This window comes from Tachyglossus aculeatus, chromosome X1, assembly GCF_015852505.1.
Source record: "Tachyglossus aculeatus isolate mTacAcu1 chromosome X1, mTacAcu1.pri, whole genome shotgun sequence".
In the NCBI taxonomy this organism is placed as follows: Eukaryota; Metazoa; Chordata; class Mammalia; order Monotremata; family Tachyglossidae; genus Tachyglossus; species Tachyglossus aculeatus.
This window is the reverse complement of record NC_052101.1, coordinates 57,260,446-57,283,760: the sequence shown is the minus strand read 5'-3', so window position 1 is coordinate 57,283,760 and position 23,315 is coordinate 57,260,446. Positions and strand designations below refer to the sequence as shown.

Genomic DNA, 23,315 nt, shown 5'->3' with positions numbered 1-23,315 from the left:
AGATGGTATAGTGAATCCTATGGTAAATACTACAGTGATTTCCCAAAGAGTTTGAGCCAAGGCCCACCTGGTATCTGTGAAATACAACTAGAAGGGCTAGGAACACTGATAGGAAAGCTCTGGTGGAGAAGAAACCAGAATTCTCACCCTCAACCAACCCATTTCAGGACAGTGCCACCCACTAATGACCTAGAATCCAACTGGAGTGATTTCCCTCTTTCCTTGGTCTGCTCCCCACTATGGGAGATAAGAGAGGAAAATGGGGTTTATACTAGTGGATAAAGCACAGGTCAGGGAGTCAGAAAGACCTGGGTTCTAATCCTAGCTTCGCCACTTGTCTGCTGTGTGACCTTGGGCAAGTCATTGAGCCTCAGTTCCCTCGTCTGTTAAATGGGGATTATGACTGTGAACCCCATGTGGGACATGGACTGTGTCCAACCTGATTAGCTTGTATCTACCCCAGCAATTAGTACAGTGCCTGGTACATAGTAAGTGCTTAACAAATACCATTTTTAATAAAATGACTGGCCCAAGGTCACAGAGCAGGAAAGTGGCAGAGCCAAGATTAGAACTCAAGTCCTCCGACTCCCAGCCCTGTACTCTTTCCACTAGACCATGCTGCTTCTCCATCCAGGCCACACTGGCTCTGTTTTACCTCTGTCATGTGTTTTGGGTTCTAGTGAAATGTTGCTTAGTGAAAGGCTGAACCCTTTGGGGCTCTAGGATATATCCTAACAGGAAGAGCATCAGGTGGCTCATTTGCTGGTCAAATCCTCTTACCAATTAATGGCAGATGCCCCCCTGTGCCGTGGGAGGATGGAAGGGTGATAGATTATGGATCCGTGCTTGGGTGCATTGATGACCTCCATGGGAATGAACTGGCTGCAGAAAGGCAGAACATTTAGCTCTGCTCCCAGAGATCTGTATTTCTCCACCACTTCTGGGATGGCCTGGCCTTTCACTCTCCATCGGGGAAACTTGTACACTGATACGCTATCCTTCTCAGCTTCCAAAGCTGCAAAAGACAAAGTAGATGTTTTAACATTCCAGATCCCCTAGCAATGTCCAAGGCCAGACCTAGTCACCTCCCACCCTGTTGACTTCCCTGGAAATCCCAGGCCTGTCAGCCTTGTCACAGCCTGGCAGTAAACTGACCACCCTGAAACCCACTCGGCAACTCACTGAGCACCCAAAGCAACCCCTATCCTAGATCCCACACCAGTGCTCCGATCACATCACCCACCATCTACCTCTCTTCTAACAGCCCAGGACCTCATCCTCTTTCTGTCCCCAGAAATGCCACCTTCCTCCCACCTCCCCTGCCCCTGCCTCTTCTGTTGTGCTTTATAGAGATCGGTAACATCAGTACTTCTGTGCGACCAGTACTCACAGCCCCCGGCACACTTACATACAAATCTTATTTTCTCTATCATTGTTATTGAGTGACTGACTGATCGACTGACTTACATCCTCTGCAATAGTCAATTTTCTCTTACCTCCAAGACATCTTCAGGTGGAGTCCCAGTGGCATCTTAAGCTCAATATATCTAAACCAAACTCCACATCGCACACCCAAATCCACTTATCCTCCTAACTTTCTCATCACAGTTGACAACACTAGCATCTTTCCTGTCTCTGAAGACTGCAACCTTGCTATTATCCATTCATTCATTCAACTGTATTTATTGAGCCCTTACTGTGTACAGAGCACTGTACTAAGCACTTGGGAAAGTACAATATAACAATAAACAGACACATCCCTCTAGACGGTAAGCTCATTGTGGGCAGGGAATGTGTTTATTGTTGTATTGTACTTTTCCAAGTGCTTGGTACCATGTTCTGCACACAGTAAGCGCTCAATAAATATAATTGAATGAATTCCCTGTCCACAACGAGCTTACAGTCTAGAGGGGAGACAGACATTAATATAAATAAATTACATAATTGCTGCATGGCTGGGAATGGGGGAATGAATGAAGGGAGCAAGTCAGGGTGACATAAAAGGGAGAGAGAGAAGAGGAAAGAAGGGCCTTAGTCAAGGAAGGCCTCTTGGGGTAGCTATGCCTTCAGTAAGGCTTTGAAGGGGGAGAGAATCTGTCGGATACGAGGCGGGAGGGCATTCCAGGCCAGAGGTAGGACGTAGGCGAGAGGTCAGCAGTGAGATGGAAGAGATCTAGGTACAGTGAGAGGGTTAGCATTAGAGGAGTGAAGTGAGTCACCTTGGTTGTATTAGCAGAGTAGTGAGATGAGGCAGGAGGGGGCAAGATGATTGAGTGCTTTAAAGCTTTAAAGTTTTGAAGTTTTAAGGAGCTTCTGTTTGATGCAGAAGTGGATGGGCAACCAATGGAGTTTCTTGAGGAGTTGGGAAACATGGCCTTGAATGTTTCCATAGAAAAAATGATCCGGGCAGCAGAGTGAAGTATGGACTGGACTTGGGAGAGAGAGGAGGCAGGGAGTTTAGCAAGGAGGCTGACAAAGTAATCAAGGCGGGGTAGGATAAGTGATTGGATTAATGTGGTAGAAGTTTGGATGTAGAGGAAAGTGCAGATATTAGTGAAGTTTTGAAGGGGAACTGACAGGTTTTAGTGATGGATTGAATATGTGGGTTGAATGAGAGAAGGGAGTCAAGGAAAACACCAAGGTTATGGGCTTTTGAGACAGGAAGTATAGTAGTGTTGTCTACAATGATGGGAAAGTTAGGGGAGGACAGGGTTTGGGTGGGAAGATAAAGAGTTTTATTTTGGTCATGTTGAGCTTGAGGTGAAGGGAGGATATCCAAGTAGAGATGTCTTGAAGGCAGGAGGAAAGGTGAGAATGCAGAGAGGGAGAGAAATCAGGGCTGGAGATGTAGATTTGGGAATCATCTGCATAGAGGTGGTAGTTGAAGCCATGTGACTGATTGAGTTCTCCAAGGGAATGGGTGTAGGTGGAGAATAGTAGGGGACCCAGAATTGAACCTTGAGGGACCCCCACAGTTAGGTGGTGGGAGGGAGATGAGGAGCCTGTGAAAGAGACTGAAAATGAGTGGCCAGGGAGATAGGAGGAGAACCAGGAGAGGAGAAGGGGGTGGTCAACAGTGTTGAAAGCAGCTGAGAGGTCGAGGAGGATTAGGATGGAGTAGAGGCCATTAGATTTGGTGAGAAGATCATTGGTGACCTTTGAGAGGGCAGTTTCTGTAGAATGAAGGGAATGGAAGCCAAACTGGAGGAGTTCAAGGAGAGTATTGGAGGAGAGGAAATTGAGGCAGTGGGTATAGACAATTTGCTCAAAGAGTTTGGAGAGGAATGGAAGGAAGGAGATGGAGTGATAACTGGAGGGAGCTGTGGGGTCAAGGGAGGGTTTTTGTTAGGATAGGGGAGACATGGACATGTTTGAAAGCAGTGGGGAAGAAGCCACTAGAGAGCGAACAGTTGAAGATGGCAGATTAGACTCCATGCTCTCGTTCGCATCCAGCCATCGTTCAATCCTGTTGGTTTTTCCTCCACAATATTTACTGGATCCACCCTTTCCACCCCATCCAAATAGCCACACCCACATTCAATATCCCCCAACTTGACTATTGAATCATCCTCCTCACTTGTCTCCCTTCCTCCAGCCTCTCCCCTTTCCAGTCTATATTCACTCTGCTGTTCTAATCATCTTTCAAAAACATCATATGTACAATCCTCTCCACTGCTCAAAAACCTCCAATCCTCTCCAGATCAAACCAAAACTCCTGATCATTTTCTGAAAGCTCATCCCTCTAGACTGTAAACTTGTCCCTTTAGAGTATAAGCTTGTTGTGGGCAGGGACTGTGGGTAGGAAATGACTGTTATATTGTGGTGTTTTACTCCCCCAAGAGAGCTCGGCACACAGTAAGTGCTGCCATTTGTCTGCTGTGTGGCCTTGGGCAAGCCACTTAACTTCTCTGTGCCTCAGTTACCTCATTTGTAAAATGTGGATTAAGACTGTGAGCCCCAAGTGGGACAACCTGATTACCTTGTATCTACCCCAGTGCTTAGAACAGTGCTTGGCACATAGTAAGTGCTTAACAAATACCATTATTATTATTATCTCTCTGGCCATTCATTCTCTGTCTCCTTCGTGGACTCCTCCCCCCCCCCCCCACCAATTCCCTAACTGCAGGGGGCCTTCAAGGTTCAGTTCTTGGTCCCCTGCCATTCTCCATCTACACTCACTTCCTTGGAGAACTCATTCTCTTCCATGGCTTCAACTATCATCTCTATCCAGATGACACCCAAATCTACATCTCCTACCCTGTTCTCTCTTCCTCCAGGCTTGCATTTCCTCCTGCCTTGAGGACATCTCTACTTGGGTGTTCTCCCGCCACCTAAACTCAACATGTCCAAGACTGAGCTCCTTATCTTCCCTCCCAAACCCTGTCCTCTCCCAAACTTTCCCGTTGGTATAGATGGCACAACCATCCTTCCTGTCTCACAAGTCCGTAACCTTGGTGTCATCCTTGACTCTGCTCTCTCATTCACCCCACACATCCAATCCATCACCAAATCCTGCCAGTCTCACCTTCACATCGCCAAGATCCGCCCCTTCCTCTCCATCCAAACTGCTACCACATCAGTACAATCACTCATCCTGTCCCGACTGGATTACTACATCAGCCTCCTTTCTGACCTCCCAGCCTCCTGCCTCTCCCCACTTCAGTCCATCTTCACTCAGCTACCCAGATTATCTTTCTAAAGATAATCTTTCTAAAGGTATCTTTCTAAAGAAACATTCAGTCCCACCAGTCCCACACTCATCCCATCCCAACCATGATGCTTTCTAGAGCTGGGTGATAGCAGAGCAGCCTCTGGTGATCAGGTTGTCCCACTGGGGACTCACAGTCTTAATCCCCATTTTACAGATGAGGTAACTGAGGCACAGAGAAGTTAAGTGACTTGCCCAAAGTCACACAGCTGACAGTTGGTGGAGCTGGGATTTGAACCCATGACCTCTGACTCCAAAGCTGTGCTCTTTCCCTCTTTCCACTGCTTCTCATGGCACCAAACCACTTCTGGGTCACTATGTCCTTGAAATTAATTTTAACCCACAAAGAGAGGAAGCTGGATGCTAATGTGGATTTGCTTTTTGTGTGGAAGAGTAGGGGAGGAAGTACAGAGAGAGAATGCAGCATAGCCTAAGGGGGAAGCTCTGAAAAGAGAAGAGACTGGAGGATCTACACACTCTTCTGGTTCCCTGGCCATCCTGTTTCCCAACTGCAGCTCTTGAGGTGGTACCTGGTGAGTGATTCTGCCCTTAAATGGGTGAGAGCCCCTCTGTCCCCACCAACCACATCTCAAGAGGATCCAGGAAGTTGGAGGAAGGAGGGCTCTCTTCCATTTGGGTTGGGATGGCTGGTTGCTATAGCTCTCCCAGATGTAAAGCCCATATAAAGCTCAATTTGCGAAGGTGATAGGAGGCTGGTATAAAATTTTACTAGGACAGAGAGTGAGAGTTTACTCCCTCCCAGGCATAAATGGAGAAACTGAGGCCAGAGGCTGCTCTGCTATCACCCAGCTCTAGAAAGCATCATGGTTGGGATGGGATGAGTGTGGGACTGATGCTTTTAACTGCTTCCCCTTTGCCCTGCCCCCTTCCCCTTAGTTCTAGAAGGAAATATGTTTAACTGTATCAGCCTCCTTGCCTCCTGTCTCTTCCCACTTCAGTCCATACTTAACTCTGCTGCCTGGATCATTTTTCTACAAAACTGCTCAGTCCATATTTCCCCACTTCTCATGAACCTCCAGTGGTTGCTCATCCACCTCCACGTCAAGCAGAAACTCCTTACCATCAGTCTAAAGCACTCAATCATCTTGCCCCCTCCTACCTTCCCTCCCTGATTTCCTACTACAATGCAGCCTGCACACTTTGCTCCTCTAATGCCAAACTACTCACTGTACCTCGATCTTGGCTATCTCTCTGCTGACCACTTGCCCACATCCTGCCTCTGTCCTGGAATGCCCTCCCCCTTCCTATCTGACAATCACTCTCCCCACTTTTAAGCCTTATTAATATCACATATCCTCCAAGAGGCCTTCTCTCACTAAGTCCTCAATTCCTCTCCTCCCACTCTATTCTGTGTCATCTTCCACTAAGATTTGTATAATAGTAATAAATAATGATGGTATTTGTTAAGCGCTTACTGTGTGTGAAGCACTGTTAAGCGCTTACTATGTGTGAAGCACTGTTCTAAGCACTGGGGGATACAAGGTGATCAGGTTGTCGCACGTAGGGTTTACAGTCTTAATCCCCATTGTACAAATGAGGTAACTGAGGCACAGAGAAGTTAAGTGGCTTGCCAAAGGTCACACAGCTGACAAGTGGTGGAGCCGGGATTCGAACCCATGACCTCTGACTCCCAAGCCTGCGCTCTTTTCACTGAGCCATGCTGCTTCTCTTTGTATCCTTCATTCACTCATCATCAATCGTATTTATTGAGCGCTTACTGTGTGCAGAGCACTGTACTAAGCACTTGGGAAGTACAAGTTGGCAACATATAGAGACAGTCCCTACCCAGCAGTGGGCTCACAGTCTAAAAGGGGGAGACAGAGAACAAAACCAAACATACTAACAAAATAAAATAAATAGAATAGATGTGTACAAGTAAAATAAATAAATAAATAAATAAATAGAGTAATAAATATGTACGAACATATATACATATATACAGGTGCTGTGGGGAAGGGAAGGAGGTAAGATGGGGGGATGGAGAGGGGGACGAGGGGGAGAGGAAGGAAGGGGCTCAGTCTATGATTGAATGATCGATCGACTCCTCCCTAAGCCCCACAGCACTTATGTACGTATCTGTATTTTATTTATTTATATCAATGTCTGTCTCCCCCTCTAGACTGTAGGCTTGTTGTGGGCAGGGAATGTTTCAACCAATTCTCTTCTAGTGTATTTCCCAAGTGCTGTAGAGTACAGTGCTCTGATAACAGTAAGTGATCAATAAATATGATTGATTCATTGGTTGATGAATGAACTGAATCTGGGATCCTCTTCGAAGCCCTGCTTCCTCCCTCCTTTCCTTCTTTCCTCTTTCTCTCCTTCCCTCTAGAGGTACCGCAAAATACAAGGATATTTAAGAATGCCAAACTTCCGTGCTTCAGGAAGCCTGAACATCTGACCTGTTGGTTCCCTTAACAGTCGAGAAGGGAGATAGAGTGTTTGCAGAATCCCCTTGCCTATTTTGTCCCTCCCTTTATCCTGGGCAGCCCCAGAAGGTTGCTGTGTACTGTGCTGGGGAAGCAGATGTTACTAGTTCCCAGGCCCCCCATAGAATCGACCCCTTCCCCTCCTCCTTCCCACCTTCCCCTCCTCCTTCCCACCTTCCCCTACCTCAATTTGGACTTGAAATCAATTCACAGGTACCTAGGAACAAGCAGCAGCTTTCAACACTGCTTAGCAGTTAGTCTCTTCCCCCTTCCTCACCTACTAGAACCACCCTGCCTTCTGTCAGGCAAATCTAATAGCCCCAGATACCCACCGAGGGGATCTGCTTTTCCATCTTTATCCGGGATGGTGAACACACCCACCACTTCATGTCCTTCCTTCCGAAGCTGGGAGTAAACTTCTAGCCCAAAAAGGCTCTGTCCAATTATTGCAATCCTCATGGTAACGTCTCAGGATCTTAGTCACTGTCCTGAAGGAACAAATCTTAAAGTTAGTGCTGTTACTATATCTGGTCCCGGTGCCTCATGTTTTAGATATAAAAATATCTTCTTCCTCTGGGCCATAAGCATACTTTGCACATACTAGAGAGCTAATTATATTCCTAAAGATCTCAGCACATGGTCTAAATTCACACAGGGCTGCAGTCAGTTTAGGCCCATCTCCTTGGTATCCAGAATGGAAATCATGATCTGGTTCTCCCAAAACAGACTCAGGGAGCTAAAGGGAAGCTTTACTGTTCCAAAGATTAGTGGGGCCTGTGGGGTAACAGCGGAGGAGGCAGTGAGGAGGCAGAGAACAAAGACAGTGACCAGGCTTCCTGCCTCATTCAATTTTTCAGCAAATGCTGCAAAGTTTTTTGGTTTGAGTTACCGTATTTTCTTATGCAATTGCCCCACTCAAATTTTGGAGGAAGAAATAAAAGATTATTTTTTATATCATAGAAATGTAGGCAATGCACTGCGGGTGGGGGTGGGGGAGGGGGAGGAGAAGCAGAAGGGTGATGATGCAACAAAGTAGGTGGAGTTAACTAATGTATTAAGACTGCTGGATCCACGAGGAAGTACCGAGAGAATAAAACGGTAAGGGAGTTAATTCACTAAGACTATCCGGTCCAGGGAGGAGGAAATGGGACGACATTGGAGGAGTGAGGGTGATTAATTCATTCAGAGTCTACTGTATGCAGCACTTGGGAGAGTAAAGAACTAAGAGATACAGTCTCAAGTGTCTTTTTACCTTCCTTTTTCTTCTCTCCCCTTTTTTCTTCAGCCTGCTTCCCTTATTGCTAGACTTCATTCTTATATAGTCTGCATAATAGCCCTACCCCGGCTTAATTATTACAAAAATTACACAAAAAAGTAGGACAATTATGTGAGTAAATATGGCAATTACCTGGGAAGGAATTCAATGAATTAATTTCTCCTAGTTACTGAAGAGGTACAAAAACTGGCCATTTTAGTTATTTTTGGAATACCAGCACTGTCTTTTTAAGTTGCCTCCAGCCTCTCCTTTCAATTTCAAAGAAAAATAGCAGACCCCCAATCCTGGGAATCCTTCACTGACTGGAACTAGAGAAGCAGTGTGGCTTGGTGGAAAGAGTCCGGGCTTGGGAGTCAGGGGTTGTGGGTTCTAATCCCGGCTCCGCCCTTTGTCAGCTGTGTGACTTTGGGTAAGTCACTTAACTTCTCAGTGCCTCAGTTACCTCATCAGTAAAATGGGGATTAAGACTGAGCCCCCTTTTTCCTCTTCTCCTCCCCATCCTCTCGCCCTACCTCCTTCCCCTCCCCACAGCACCTGTTTGTATAGATTTATTACTCTATTTATTTTACTTGTACATATTAACTATTCTATTTATTTTGTTTATGATGTACATCTAGCTTTACTTCTATTCATTCTGATGACACCTGTCCACATGTTTTGTTGTCTGTCTCCCCCTTCTAGACTGTGAGCCCGTTGTTGGGTAGAGACCGTCTCTATGTGTTGCCAACTTGTACTTCCCAAGCATTTAGTACAGTGCTCTGCATACAGTAAGCGCTCAATAAATATGATTGGGTGAGTGAATGAATGAATGACTGTGAGCCCCACATGGGACAACCTAATTACCTTGTATCTATCCCAGCGTTTAGCACAATGCTTGCCACACAGTAAGCTCTTAACAAATGCCAACATCATCATCATCATCATCATCAACTAGGCATAGGACTTGGAGGAGGGTGTAGCAAGAATGGCTGTAGCCCGAGGCAGGCTGTCCAGGTGGGTAAAATGTGAGAAGGATTATGGAAGAGAGACTTCCAATTTTCGAAACAAAGGTTAGTTCATTTTGAGCTATAATCCTAGCCCAAATCAACACAGTTAAGACTACGTTAAAACACTACCCTTAGTCCCAGTCCCCTCACTAGCCTATGCATTTGAATCTGTACTGCCGCCCCACACTCCCAAGCACTTTGGAACACACCCCATCTCTGTAGTGCTTATGGACACACGTTCTTATACTTGGATGCTTCCCTACCAATGATTTATTTTAATGTCTGTCTCACTACATTATAAGATCCCTAAGAGCAGCTCTTGTGTCTACTTAAGCTATTGTACTTTTCCAAGCACTTCTGTATATTGCTCTGTATGCAGTAAGTGCTTAGTAAATACTGTTGATTGATTGATGGACTTTAAGGGAATTAGTATTATTAATTGGCAACCACTTAGCAAAAGATCCTCCTAAACAATCAGTGTGGCTTTGTGAAGAGAGTGCATTGCTTCAGACTTTAAAGATTTTAAATTCTTTCTATGATAGTGACAGACCCCAAAGAATGGGGGAAGCAATAGCGATGTTGTTTGAATTTAATTTTAGTCTGGACCATATTAGCAGGGCTAGCTTTAAATGGTAAGCCAGATCAGCAATCACCTCAGAGCACATGTCAAGGATGGTGATTCAACATGAATGGTAGTGTGGGTGTGGTGGTAGTTCAAACCTGAGTCTGTAGCAGTGCCTGTGTTAAGGGGCACATGGAAGTAGAACACCACAGTTCAATCAATCAGTCAATAACATTTATAGAGCGCTTACTGGGTGCAGAGCTCTCTTCTAAGCACTGGGGAGAATACAATACAACAGAGTTGATAAGCTTGTTCCCTGCCCATAAGGAGAGTTCAGCCTAGAAGTGGAGACAGCCATTAAAATACATTCAGGTATGTACATAAATACTATGGGGCTGACAGTGGGGTGAATATCAAGTATTTCAAGGATACAGACCCAAGTGCATTGACAATGTAGAAGGGAGATGAAGTAGGGGAAAAGAGGGCTTAATGGGATAGGCCTCTTGGAGGAGACTGATTATATATGGCTTTGAAGGTGAGGGGACTGGTGATGTTTTGTTTTGTTGTCTGTCTCCCTCTTCTAGACTGTGTGCCCATTGTTGGGTAGGGACCGTCTCTATATGTTGCTGACTTGTATTTCCCAAGTGCTTAGTACAGTGTTCTGCACACAGTAAGCACTCAATAAATATGATTGAATGAATGAATGAATATGAAAGGGGAAGCGGGGAGTTCCAAGCCAAAAGAAGGTTGTGGGCAAGGGTTGGTGGTGAGATAGATGAGATCGAGAAGCAGCATGACCTAGTGGATAGAGCACAGGCCTGGGAGTCAGAAGGATCTGGATTCTAATACTGGCTCTGCCACTTGTCTGCTGTGTGACCTTGGGCAAGTCACTTAACTCCTCTGGGCCTCACTTAATCCCTGTAATATAGGAATTAAGATTGTGAGCCCCATGTGGGACATGGACCATCGAACCTGATTATCTTGAATCTATCCCAGCGATTCAGCGTACAGTGTCTGGCTCATAGAATAAATACCATTTAAAAAAATATTGAGGTACAATGAGTAGGTTGGTATTAGAGGAGCAAAGTGTGCAGATTGGGTTGAGGTCATAAATTAACAAGATAAGGTCTGAGGGGGTGAGTTGATTGAATGTTTTAAAGCCTATGGTAAGGCATTTCTGTTGGATGTGGAGGTGGATGGGCAGCCACTAGAGATTCTTGATGAGTGGGGAGACATGGACTAAATGCTATTTTTTTTTTGAAAAATGATCTGAGCACCAGAGTGAAGTCTGGAGTGAAATGGGGAAGGCAGGAAGGTCAACAAAGAGGCAGATACAGTAGCAGTTGGTCTGGAGAGTACGGCATTTTCGTTGACTCCTCTCTCTCATTCCACCCACATATTCAAGCCCTCACTAAATCCTGTCAGTTCTACATTCACAACATCACCAAAATCCGCTCCTTCCTCCCCGTCCAAATTGCTACCATATTAATGCAAACACTTATCCTATCCCACCTTGATTATTGTATCAGCCTCCTTGCTAACCTCCTTGCCTCCTGTCTCTCCCCACTCCAGTCTGTACTCCATTCTGCTTACCAAATCATTTTCCTTCAAAAACATTCAAACCATGCTTCCCCACTCCTCAAGAAACTCCAGTGGTTGCCCACCCACCTCCACATCAAACAAAAACTCCTCACCATTGGCTTTAAAACACTCAATCACCTTGCCCGCTCCCACCTCACCTTGCTACTCTCCTACTACAACCCAGCCCTCACACTTAGTTCCTCTAATGCTAACCTTCTCACAGTACCTCGACCTCGTCTATCTCCGCCGCCGACCTCTCGCCCACATCCTGACTCTGGCCTGGAATACCCTCCCTGCTCATATCAGACAGATAATTGCACTCCCCCACTTCAGAACCTTATTGAAGGCACATCTCCTCCAAGAAGACTTCCCTGACTAAGCCCTCCTCTCGTTCATTCATTCATTCAATCGTATTTATTGAGCACTTATTGTGTGCAGAGCACTGTACTAAGCACTTGGGAAGCTCTCCTCTTCTCTCACTCCCTTCCGAGCTGCTCTTACTTACTCCTTCATTCAGCCGCCCTCCTATCCCCGGAGCACATGTGTATATATCTGTATATACCTGTAATTTATTTATTTATTCACATGAATATCTGTCTCCCCCTCTAGACTGTGAGCTCATTGTGGGCTGGATTGTGTCTGTTGTTATATTGTACTCTCCCAAGCGCCTAGTACAGTGATTTGCACACAGTAAATGCTCAATAAATACAATTGAATGATAAATGAATGAATGAGAGGAAAGGGTGGATTTTAATGATGTTGTGGAGGTAGAACCAACAGGATTTGGTGATAGATTGAATATGTGGGTTGAATGAGAGAGATGAGTTGCAGATAATGCCAAGGTTACCTGCTGGTGAGACAGGGAGGATGGTGGTGTTGTCTATAGTGATGGGAAAGATGGGGAAGACAGGAACACCCAAAGAAGGAGGGAGAATAGGTATTTTATCTCCATTTTACAGATGAGGAAACCAAGGCCCAGATAAGTTAACTTTCCCAAGGTCACTCAGCAGGCAAGCGTCAGAGTCAGGATTAGAACCCAGGTCTTCTGTCTCCCAGGACTGTGCTCTTTCCATTTGGCCACATTACTTTACCTCTCCTATTAGGGAGACTGTAAGCCTCTTGTGGACAGGGAATGTGCCTTGGGCTTCTGTTGTACATCCCAGGTGCTTAGTGCCCTGGATTACATTCAGTAAGCCCTTAGTAAACACCATTACTAGTACAACTTAAAAATGACATCCATCTGTCCTGGTTGGTTGATGCAGGGGACTGAATTGGAAAATTTCTAGGGGTCTCTTCCAGCTCTAGGAGTCCTCAATTCCTTAGAGTTAATGTAAGGCACTTAGAAACAAGTTTAAAAAGACCAAAGGGTCAGAGCTGCATCTAGTGAGTACTACTCTGGACCCTTTTTTGTGCATGTTTTTCAAACCAAGAATCAGCAGCACCCCCAAAGTATCAGCAATTCACATTGCTGTGGGGATCTGAACTCAGCTCCAAGTGATGTAGATGAACCTTAAGGTGCTCTGTAGATTCTGCTGAATTGGCGTACCATGATCTCTTGGTGGCATGATCCTTGTTTCACCTGCTAATGGATAATGGCATTTTACTTAATAAGGTGCTCTGAAACTCAGAAGGAATTCTGGGAGCAGTTCCTCAGAGGAAGCCAAAGAAAGTTTTGCTTCTGGAGAGAGAGAGATGTCGACGAAGTTGTGACTGACTCAGAACTCCAGAGAGGCTGCAGAGAGTGAGGAAGCTGTCCCTTTCACAGCTAATTGACAGCGTTGCTCAGAAACCAGATCCTCCAGCTCAAGGATGCAGCAAATCCAACCACTTCAATTCTTCCAAGCTCCTGGAACCCCCAAGGTCTTACTTTACTCTTCCAGGAACTCAATGATCCCAGGCCACCAGCCAGATAAGGAAATCTCATTCTGCTAAATTTAGTTTCTCATCTTTATGAAGGGAGTAAGCAGTCTCTTTGAATGAAAATCACATCGTTTTCTGTTGCAAATGTAGGTCCTTGACTATTCTGTGAAATTCATGAAGGCTCATCCAGAAAGTAATGCTGTGGGAAAGTGGCTTTTTGTTCCTGCTCAATGACCCTGCAGAGTGAGGAGAAAACTACTTGGTTGAGCACCAGGATAGTCAGTGGTGAAGAAACTCAGTTACCTGGTTCTCTGACATGCTTAGCACTCCCAGATGTAGTTCCCAGGCTTGGACAGGAATCCCTTATCATGCTTACCTGACTAGGCACCAACATATGGCTGCTATCTAGTCTCCCTAAAGGAGGCTTTGGGCCCGGTAGGGATGGGGTGCCAAGGAGCAGGACAAGGGTCCTTAAAGCCATTCTTTGCAGGTACCGTGAAGCCAATCTGACTTGATAGACAGAGTTCCTCACATTTGAGTTTTACATAGCAAATCACAAACCTGTCATACACCTGCTTCACAGCATGCTAACTGACTTCTGTGTCTCTTGCTATGCACAATTTAATACATTTACCAGGTAAATGATTCAAATTTGCCTCCTTCTCCCCAACCCTCACGCCCACTCCACGTTTTTTGTCTCCAAGGGGTAGAGACAAGGTGTGATAGGAGTGATAATGGTGAAAGCCCCTATTGATCCCCTTTATTCTCCCCAGCCAACAACCGGCACCACTGAGAACTGATGATGAGGGTGGAGAACAATCAATCAATCAATTGTATTTATTGAGTGCTTACTGTGTGCAGAGCACTGTACTAAGCACTTGGGAAGTACAAGTTGGCAACATATAGAGACAGTCCCTACCCAACAGTGGGCTCTGGCTTCCAGGCTTCACATGGCTTGTTCCCAGGACTCAGAGGTTACTCGGGGATATTTCATCTGGGATAGGGACTGTGTCTGATCTGCATCTAGAATCTACCTCTGTGCTTGATACATTCTGCTTAACAAATTCCTCAGTTTTTTTTATTATGATTTCATATCCCATTGGTAGGGAACTTAATGACAGTGGTTTAAAAGCACACAGTGAACATTAAGGTTCCTGGCTAATGAAATCCTGATATAGTAGTGGCAAAGTACAATCTGTTCCTGGTGCTAAAGATAATAAGCGAGAGTGTAAGTGGGGAGAGTGGAGCTTGAAATAACAGGTAGTGGTATGTATGGCCACGGAACATTGCATTTACTCCAAATTAAATGGCAGTCAAATTAGAATGCAGAAACTGGAGTGTGGATGCGCAAAACTTGTTAGCGAGGGAAACCTATCTATTAGCTGGCCGTCAAGTCGAGTTTTGACCCACTAGTGAGTTTTTTTTGGTGTTTGCCAAGTGTAACTAATAAGATCAGTGCATTACCAACAATTCCTTCCAAACTGTGGGTGTGTAAAGGTCATCCCTTCCAGTACTGTTGCATTTTTCCTACAGTACCTGATCCTGGTTTGCTCCCCTTCCTCTTGGGTGACATGATCTTCTCCAAGCCTCTACTTTAAAGCAATCACTCTATTTCTGATTACTGGATCCCACAATGACCTGCCTTCTGTTTCTGTCTCCTCGCCACCCACTTCTGTGCCCCATTGTTTCAGATTTTGCTTTACTGCATTTTTAAAGCATTTCTTCTGTTTACCCTAAGTCCAGCTATAATTCCAGGGGAAAGAGCAATGCCTTGGGAATCGGGGGACATGGGTCTAGTCCTAGCTCTACCAGGAGCTGGCTAAAATAGTCAAGGATCACACATGTGCTGCAACCCTGCCCACCCACTCGTTTGGTGCATTTCATGCCCCAACAAGAACAAGACTGGAAGGAACGAAACTGACAGGGATGCCCAATCCATCAGTCAGTGGTATTTACCAAGGACCTACCATGTGCAGAGCTAAGTGCTTGAGAGAGTACAATAGAATTAGCAGATATGAACTGTTGTCAGTTGTGTATTAATGTTGTCAGCCATACTTGCGTACATGGATAATGCTGTAAAATCAGGTTTCCATACCTGTTCTCCCTCCTACTTAGATGGTGAGCTACATGTGGGACATAGACTGTGTCCAACTGAATTATCTTGTATCTACTGCAGTGATCAGTACAATGTGTGGCACATAGTGAACATTTAATGACTACCATTGTGATAATAATAATAATAATAATAGTGGCATTTATTAAGCACTTACTATGTGCCAAGCACTGTTCTAAACGCTGGGGAGGATACAAGATTATCAGGTTGTCCCACGTGGGGCTCACAGTCTTCCTCCCCATTTTACAGATGAGGTAACTGAGGCACAGAGAAGTTAAGTGACTTGCCCAAGGTCACACAGCTGACAAGCAGCAGAGCTGGGATTAGAACCCATGATCTCTGACTCCCACACCCAGGCTCTTTCCACTGAGCCACGCTGCTTCTAGTATACTGTACTCTCCCAAGTGCTTAGAGTGCTTTGCACAAAGTAAGTGCTCAATTAATGCTATTAATTGAATCCTGTATAGAGTAAAATCTTGGACCCAAGCTAGGAAGCCACTGATGACCCAAGAGGCCTTCCCTGACTAAACCCCCCTTTCCTCTTGTCCCACTCCCTTCTGCATCACCCTTACTTGCTTTGTTCATCCCCTTTGTTCATCCCCCCTCCCAGCCCCACAGAACTTATGTACATACATGTAATTTATTAATTTATATTAATGCCTGTCTCCCCTACTCTAGACTATAAGCGCTTTGTGGGCAGAGACTATTTCTGTTTATTGTTGTATTGTACTCTCCCAAATGCTTAGTAGAGTACCCTCAATAAATACGATTGAATGCATGACCCTCAGGAATATTGTACAATGAGATGCATATGACTTCAGGTATACAAGACATGCCATTTTGAGGAAGTCTGTCTGAGAACAGAGCATTTCTATGGGGAAGACCCCTGGCCCCCATACCCTGCTAGAGAGGCATTGCAATTCCCTTTCCAGGTCCCTATGAACAGAGGCACTTTTTATGGTATTTGTTAAGTACTTACTATGTGTCGAACACTGTTCTAAGCTCTGAGGTTGGTATAAGTAAGGTTGGACATAGTCCCTTTTTTATGGGCCTCGCAGTCCAAGTAGGAGAGAGAACAGGTATGCCCCTTTTACAATTGAGAAAACTGAGGCACAGAGAAGTTAAGTGATTTACCCAAGGTCACCCAGAGCCAGGATTAGAACCTAGGTCCTTCTGACTCCCAGGCTTGTGCTTTTTCCACTAGGCCACACCACTTCTCCACTTCTTCTGAGTCATGGGTCCTGGGGACAGGAGTTTAAGCAGACTGAGGCTGGGTGCTGAAATTAAAATACTAGGTCATAAAAAAAATGATGCCATACATATATATATATATATATATATATATGTATATATATATATATATACATTCCTGACAGGAGACAGACTAGTTGAAACATGGACCATCAGGTGCAAAACTGTGCTACTCACTACTCCATCCCAGGCCCATTCGGGATGAGCCTGAATCTAGCCTGGCTTGAGCTCCAATACTGCAGACCTACTACTCATCTGAAGCTAGGCCAGGTCCAACAGGTGGGGGTGGGGCCGTTCATCCCTGTGGCATGCTGGGACTTGGGACATGGTGTTTATGAGCACTTACATTGTATTATGTGCTTGGGTGAGTACAATGCAACAGAGTTGGTAGACATGTCCCCTGCCCACAAAGAGCTTACATGCTAGAGGGGAAAATTTATCTTGACCCCGTCATGATGGGAACATGCAACCTTCTGCTCTCGAGTCAGAGGAAGCTTATAGGATTTCTTGATATGGGCAGAGTTCTGTCCATAAATGCTGGGGCTGAGTCTCATTAGTCCCCAACATAAATTAAACTCTGTCCAGGAGTGGTAGCTCCCCTGGCCAGAGGAAACCCAAAACAGTGGCATGGGGCCACTCTCACTGATTGATTGATTGATGGGGCCATACTGTCTCTGTCCAAACCTGGGCCAAACTCAACAGGGTTCTTTTTAGGCCCAGCTATATTTGGCTTCTGGGTAGAAAGCAAAAGGGTAAGGTTAGGGTTAGAGTCTGGGCTTAGATAAGAAGGCTTTAGGGCTCTGGACCTTCAATCCCCCACTAGCATCTTACTCCATTTGGAGTTCTGGGGATCACAGTGACTCCTCCTTCCTTGCTGCTGTGTTTCAGGGGAAGCTGTGTTCCTCACCACAGAAGCAGAAGGTGGGTAGAAGCCTCTACCAAGCATCTTGGAGTTCCCCAGGTTGCATGGGGATGCCTGAGGACTTAGGTGTCCCATTTCCTTCTCTATTGCCATTTCCAGGGAAAACCTTTAAAACTCTGGGGCCACTGTGGCAGATCCTCCCACACTCCTACAGTACTGTTGCTCAGAGTAGTGAGGCCCCCAAGAACTCTGCCACACAGTACTTAGCCATTTTTTTTCATTTCTTTTGCTACAGCCATTCAGCTGTTGCATTCCATTTGTTTTTCCTATTTTGTCTCCTTTTCACCATTAACCTTTCCTTGTAGGTGACTGCCTCCCCCCACCCCCTCAAATTAGGTCATGAGCCTCCCATGAACTAGTGGCCATGTTTGATCAATGTCCTTGTGTCTTTTCCCAGTCCTTAATATACTTGATTCTGTGGTGAATGTGTGTTTGAGCTACACATTTTGGTTAGAATATTGTTAGGAACTTAGGGACTATTTGGCGAATGGTGTGAGCCTGTTAGAACATGTGGTGTCAAAAGAAGCAGCTTAGAACACCTCACCCAAAGGCCAAAACAGAGAGTGGAACCCAGAAATGTATCCTGAGGTTCTGCTGCTGAGTGTGATCTGATATCCAGCTGGTTAATGGACATGGGATGTCCAGACTTGGAGGATACCCTTAGAGCCCTGGACTACAGGCTGCAGGATGTGGGAGACAGATAACGTGGATAACCTCGCTGCGATCAACTGTTCAGTCTCTGTGACACTTCCTCCCATAGATCTACTGGTCAGCAGGGTGATCCTGTAGCGGCCTGGTCCTGGAGGAGAAGGAGGAGAATGACCAGAACCGATAAAGGGAGAAAGCAGAGGCAGAGCTAGGCATAAATAGCTTGCCAGTGCTTCCCTCTAGAGTCTAGAACATAAGGACAAAAGAACTTGCGAGCTAGTTCCTGGGACCACCCCAGGGGCCCAGCTGGCCAGGCATATCCCCAAGGGGCAAGATCATTGGATGGAGTCTCTGGAGTACCTTGACTTAATAATTATAATCATAATTGTGGTGTTTGTTAAATGTTTACTGTGTGCCCAGCACTGTTCTAAGTTCTGGGGTAGATACAAGTTAATCAGGTCCCACGTGGGGCTCACATTCTAAATAGGAGAGGGCACAGGTTTTGAATCCCCATTTTGCAGATGAGGGAATTGAAGCACAGAGAAGTTAAATGAATTGCACATAGTCACACAGCAGACAGGTGTTGGAACCAGGATTAGAACCCATGTCCTGACTTCCAGGCCTGTGCTTTTCCCACGTGATGACAGGCACAAGCAGAACTTGATCCACTGAAATCATTGCTCCCCCCTACTAACCCCACCCTTGAAAAGAGCAGGTTTTCCTTCAGGCCACTGGACAGGTACAGCAATTTTCACTGCTTCCATCAGGAGAAATGACAGATCACTGGAGAACAAGGAAACTTACAACCATGGAACCTGCCCTCCATGGTTTTAAGTGGGTTGTAATGGAGGTATGGAAGGGAAACTCACCTCCCATTTAGCCTAGTGCAGATCCTTTTGTATAGTCTCTGGTAAGGAATCAATCTAGGCACCGCACTATGGTATGGCACTACATTGAGGGGTGTGCTATCTTGTTACCGGTCTGACCTCTGCACACCTTGGAATATCTGGCTCCATGTGGGGCACGCCCAGGGCACAAAGTCTCCTGAGGTCTCAGTGCTCTGTGAGCTTGTGTCAGACCCCAAGCCTCTGTTGTCCCAAGGGGTGACTGGCACTCTGACACTAACCTTTCTGATTTCCTTCTACAAACCAACTTGCACACTTTGCTCCTCTAATGCCAACCTATTCACTATACCTCAGTGGCATCTATCTTGTCACCAACACCTCGCCCACATCCTGCCTTGCCTTCATCCTTGCTCCCCCCCTTAATATCTGACATACCTTCACTCTACCCACTTTCAAAGCCTTATTAAAATCACATCTCCTCCAAGAGGCCATATCCGATTAAGCCTTCATTTCCTCTTTTCCCACTCCCGTCTGTGTCACCTTTGCACTTTTTTTTAATGGTATTTGTTAAGCGCTTACTATGTGCAAAGCACTGTTCTAAGCACTGGATTGGATTTGCACCCTATATTCACCCCACCTCAGCCCCATAGAATTTATGTACATATCCGTAATTTATTTATTTATATTTACGCCTGTCTCTCCCTCTAGGTGAAAGCTTGTTGTGGGCAGGGAATGTGTCTACCAGCTGTGTTACAGTGTACTCTCCCAAGCGCTTAGAACAGTGCTGGGCACACAGGAAGTGCTCAAGAAATATGATTTATGGATTGATTGATTGACAAGTTCAGATTTCATGCTATCATTCTGGAGTCACCAATCATGACCCCGGCTACTCTTAGCTTTAAGTTTGGAGTTGACCTCTGGGATGACTGCCTGCTGGTATGTGATCTTGCCAGTCAGTGACCCAATCAGTTTGAGGGGTCAGGGCCAAAAGCTTGAATGAGCAGACCATTTGGGAGTTGCAAGACCTAAAAGATATTTAGGTTCAGTCCCTTCCCTCAGTATGTCAAGACACACTGGGGTGGAACCCAGATTTTGATGAAATGTCTGGGAAGGTCCAGCACTGCCATAATAGAACAAGTCCCCAGTACTGATTTTACCAGGTTTTTCCCTTATAAAATGTTTATGTGCCATTGCAGAGACAAATGTTCAAAGGTCATTCAGGCAATGTCTTGAATGACAAACCATTGAACAAGTTCTGACTTTCCTGACTTGTTGGGAGATGTCCCCATCCCCATCCTGGGGCTGTTCCCCTATTTCTCAAATGGAAAGAGTAATCTCTGTCCTTCCCTCCTCTCAGGGATATGGGAATATGGTGGGCAAAAAACTAGATAAGATGGTTGAAATATTTTGAGCAAATTAAGATGAGCAGTAGGGGGGAGAATACCTATGTAACTATGGTCTGGACTACCTTGTATAGGACTGCAGCAGTATCCTATATGATTAGAGTGTGTCTACTCCAGCACTTAAGAAGGCAATGGTAAAGCACTTCCATATTTTTAGCAAGAAAACTTTATGGATACACTACCAGAACGATTGCAGATGGAGGTGGGGCGTTCTGGGAGAGATGTTTCCATAGTGTCACTATGGTTCGGAGACGACTCAACAGCATAAGACAAGACAAGACCCCAGTGCTTAGTGCAGTGCTTGACACATAGCAGTCACTTAACAACATCGCGGTTATGATTAGGCTTATGATTATTATTAGGGGTGGAGGAGTCAGGTGGAGGGGTTGCAGCTGCTTTGCTCCAGAAGGCAGCCTGGGCTTCTGCCCCACAGGGCAGCCTGCCCCACAGGGGTGGGGCAGAGGAGGGTCCAGGAGGGAGGAAGTGTTGAAACTACTCTGACAATTCCACATTTACCTTCCCTAGATCCTTTACCCTTTCCTCCTCTCCCCTCCCCAAGCTGAGAAATATGGGAGTGGAAAGGTCTTTTCCTCCATGTTGCAAGCCAGGAGCGAGACTGTTACTGTGACAGGGCAATGGTCTGGGATGTAAAGCCCAGCCCAGTCACTACAATTAACCAAATATGTGAGCGAGAAGGCCCTATTTTTCCCCTGAGGGCATTTCTGTGTTCCAGAAGATTTCACATGCAGTCAGAGTTTCAGGAAAACTTGCTCATCTTTTTAGCTTCAGAAAAACCAGAAAGCAACTTCTTTCAGGGCAATATAATGTGGAACGTGGGAAAATTCAAAACAAGGTATGCCAGAGTGTTCTCCAAATAGGTTGGTATTATTCCTGATACACTGCTTGTGTACAGAAGTATGGGAGTGGATTATGAAAAGAAAAAGTAATGTCTTATTTGTCAGAGGAAGCACAGTGGCCTAATGGATGGAGCATGGGCCTGGGAGTCAGAAGGACCTGTGTTCTAATCCGGACTCACAGAGAAGTTAAGTGACTTGCCCAAGGTCACACAGCTGACAAGTGGCGGAGCCGGAATTAGAACCCACGACCTCTGACTCCCAAGCCCAGGATCTTTCCACTGAGCCACGCTGCTTCTTGTATCTATCCCAGTGTTTAGTACAGTGCCTGGCACATACTAAGGACTTCACAAATACCATAACAAATTAAAGACACAATCAAAGGGCTATTTATTCTTTACAGCATCTTTGTATGTATGTGCAGTTCAAATTCATCTGTACTATCAAATACACAGGTGCACAGTTATTGTGTCCAAAGACCCTCAGTGTGCTCTTTCTCACAAAGAGACCAATGCGTACTTGTGGATAACCTGACATTTTGGGAACCCTCTTTTACTGGATCCTCAGTGAAACAATTTCTTTAATCAAATGGCAGGGGCAAAAAAACCCCAAAACAACAACCAGCTTTGTATGAAGAACGGCCCAGAAGAGCTGGAACATTTTTATGCTGTTTCTAAAACTAACAGTTCTGCTCCAAAGGACAACTAACCCTACTTAGGAAGATTCAGTTCTGCTCTTCTCTGCAGTTCTAAGGTGTTTACTCCAACCCAAAGACTGTAAACTACTCAGAAGCACTTTAGTAAGACTACAAATTTACTATTAAACATTTTCAGTCCATTAATTAAACTCTACATTTTTATAAGGCAGTTTTGAGTTCTCTCATGTATCTGTTTACAGATATCTGCAGTTCACAGTAAGTATGGTAATAATCACCAGAACAAGAATGTAATCCCTGTATTAAGGGGTTTTGACGATGTGTCTTAAAAATATAAACTTACCGGAAAGGAAACAGCTCCTCTGAGAATTGGAGAAACTCCGGCAGGCAAACCAAAGGGCCAAGAGCTTCTGGTGTTAGGAAAACTCTTGGGAGAGTCCTGCTGTTTCTCTTGCTTGCCTTGAAATATCAACGGGTGAACTGGGAAAGAGAGGGCAGTGTTGTTGGTAGGAGGAGGAGTCTATTTATAACCTTACTAATGATTTCCTGGGTTCTAGCAACCTTAAAGGATTGTTAAAGCTTAACTACTGATCCCAGGGTTGGTAAACACATTATTTTGCAACTTTAAAGACCAATACCCTTTCACACAGTCCCTTTTTGAGGGGGAGGAAGCAGGGTCAGGGAGGAGATCAGGTTTTCAGGAACATTTGAGCCAGGAGAATGAAAGGATTATAATTTGCCTGACTGAGCTCATGACATTTAAAAAGAGTTATGGACCTCTCTTTCAAAGCAACAATCAAGAAAGCTCTAAGGGTAAATACACACCTATTGACCCAGATTTGGTGAAATTTAGGTTTTCTGGTTTTCTCTGCTAGGATTAATGCTTTGGCTTTCTTGGTCAAAACTTACTTTCCCCACTAAATTATGCAAAAAACCCCACTTCACTAACATTTTTTTTTCCACCCACCTATCCTAACATGACCAAAAACTTGGCCATAGACAAATTGAGTGGGGCTGGACCCGGGAACCAATGACTCATGGACTTAGGGGTGGGGAGAAAGGAACAGTTAAAAGGAATGTGTCTACTGGCTTGGCAAGGAGTCTCTTCAACTTTTTGACCTGACAGAACTGAGCCCCAAAGTGGACACCCATTGAACTCATTATTTTGGGCCCTTTGCAGCCACAGCTTTGGACAGTAACAAGA

General features: G+C 45.3%; 1 protein-coding gene across 1 annotated transcript in view; it reads right to left on the bottom strand.

Moving 5' to 3' along the window:
• The window catches only part of ALDH1L1 (aldehyde dehydrogenase 1 family member L1), a 61,189-nt gene extending 38,595 nt beyond the window's left edge, over positions 1 to 22,594 (bottom strand). Inside the window, exons 1-3 of the mRNA XM_038739928.1 lie at positions 22,455 to 22,594; positions 7,488 to 7,643; positions 781 to 1,015 (exon numbers count right to left, since the gene is read on the bottom strand). Of these exons, the coding sequence (XP_038595856.1) occupies positions 781 to 1,015; positions 7,488 to 7,614 (362 nt within the window). The 5' untranslated portion in view covers positions 7,615 to 7,643; positions 22,455 to 22,594. The remainder of the gene's footprint in view (positions 1 to 780; positions 1,016 to 7,487; positions 7,644 to 22,454) is intronic.
• Positions 22,595 to 23,315: the final 721 nt, after the last annotated feature.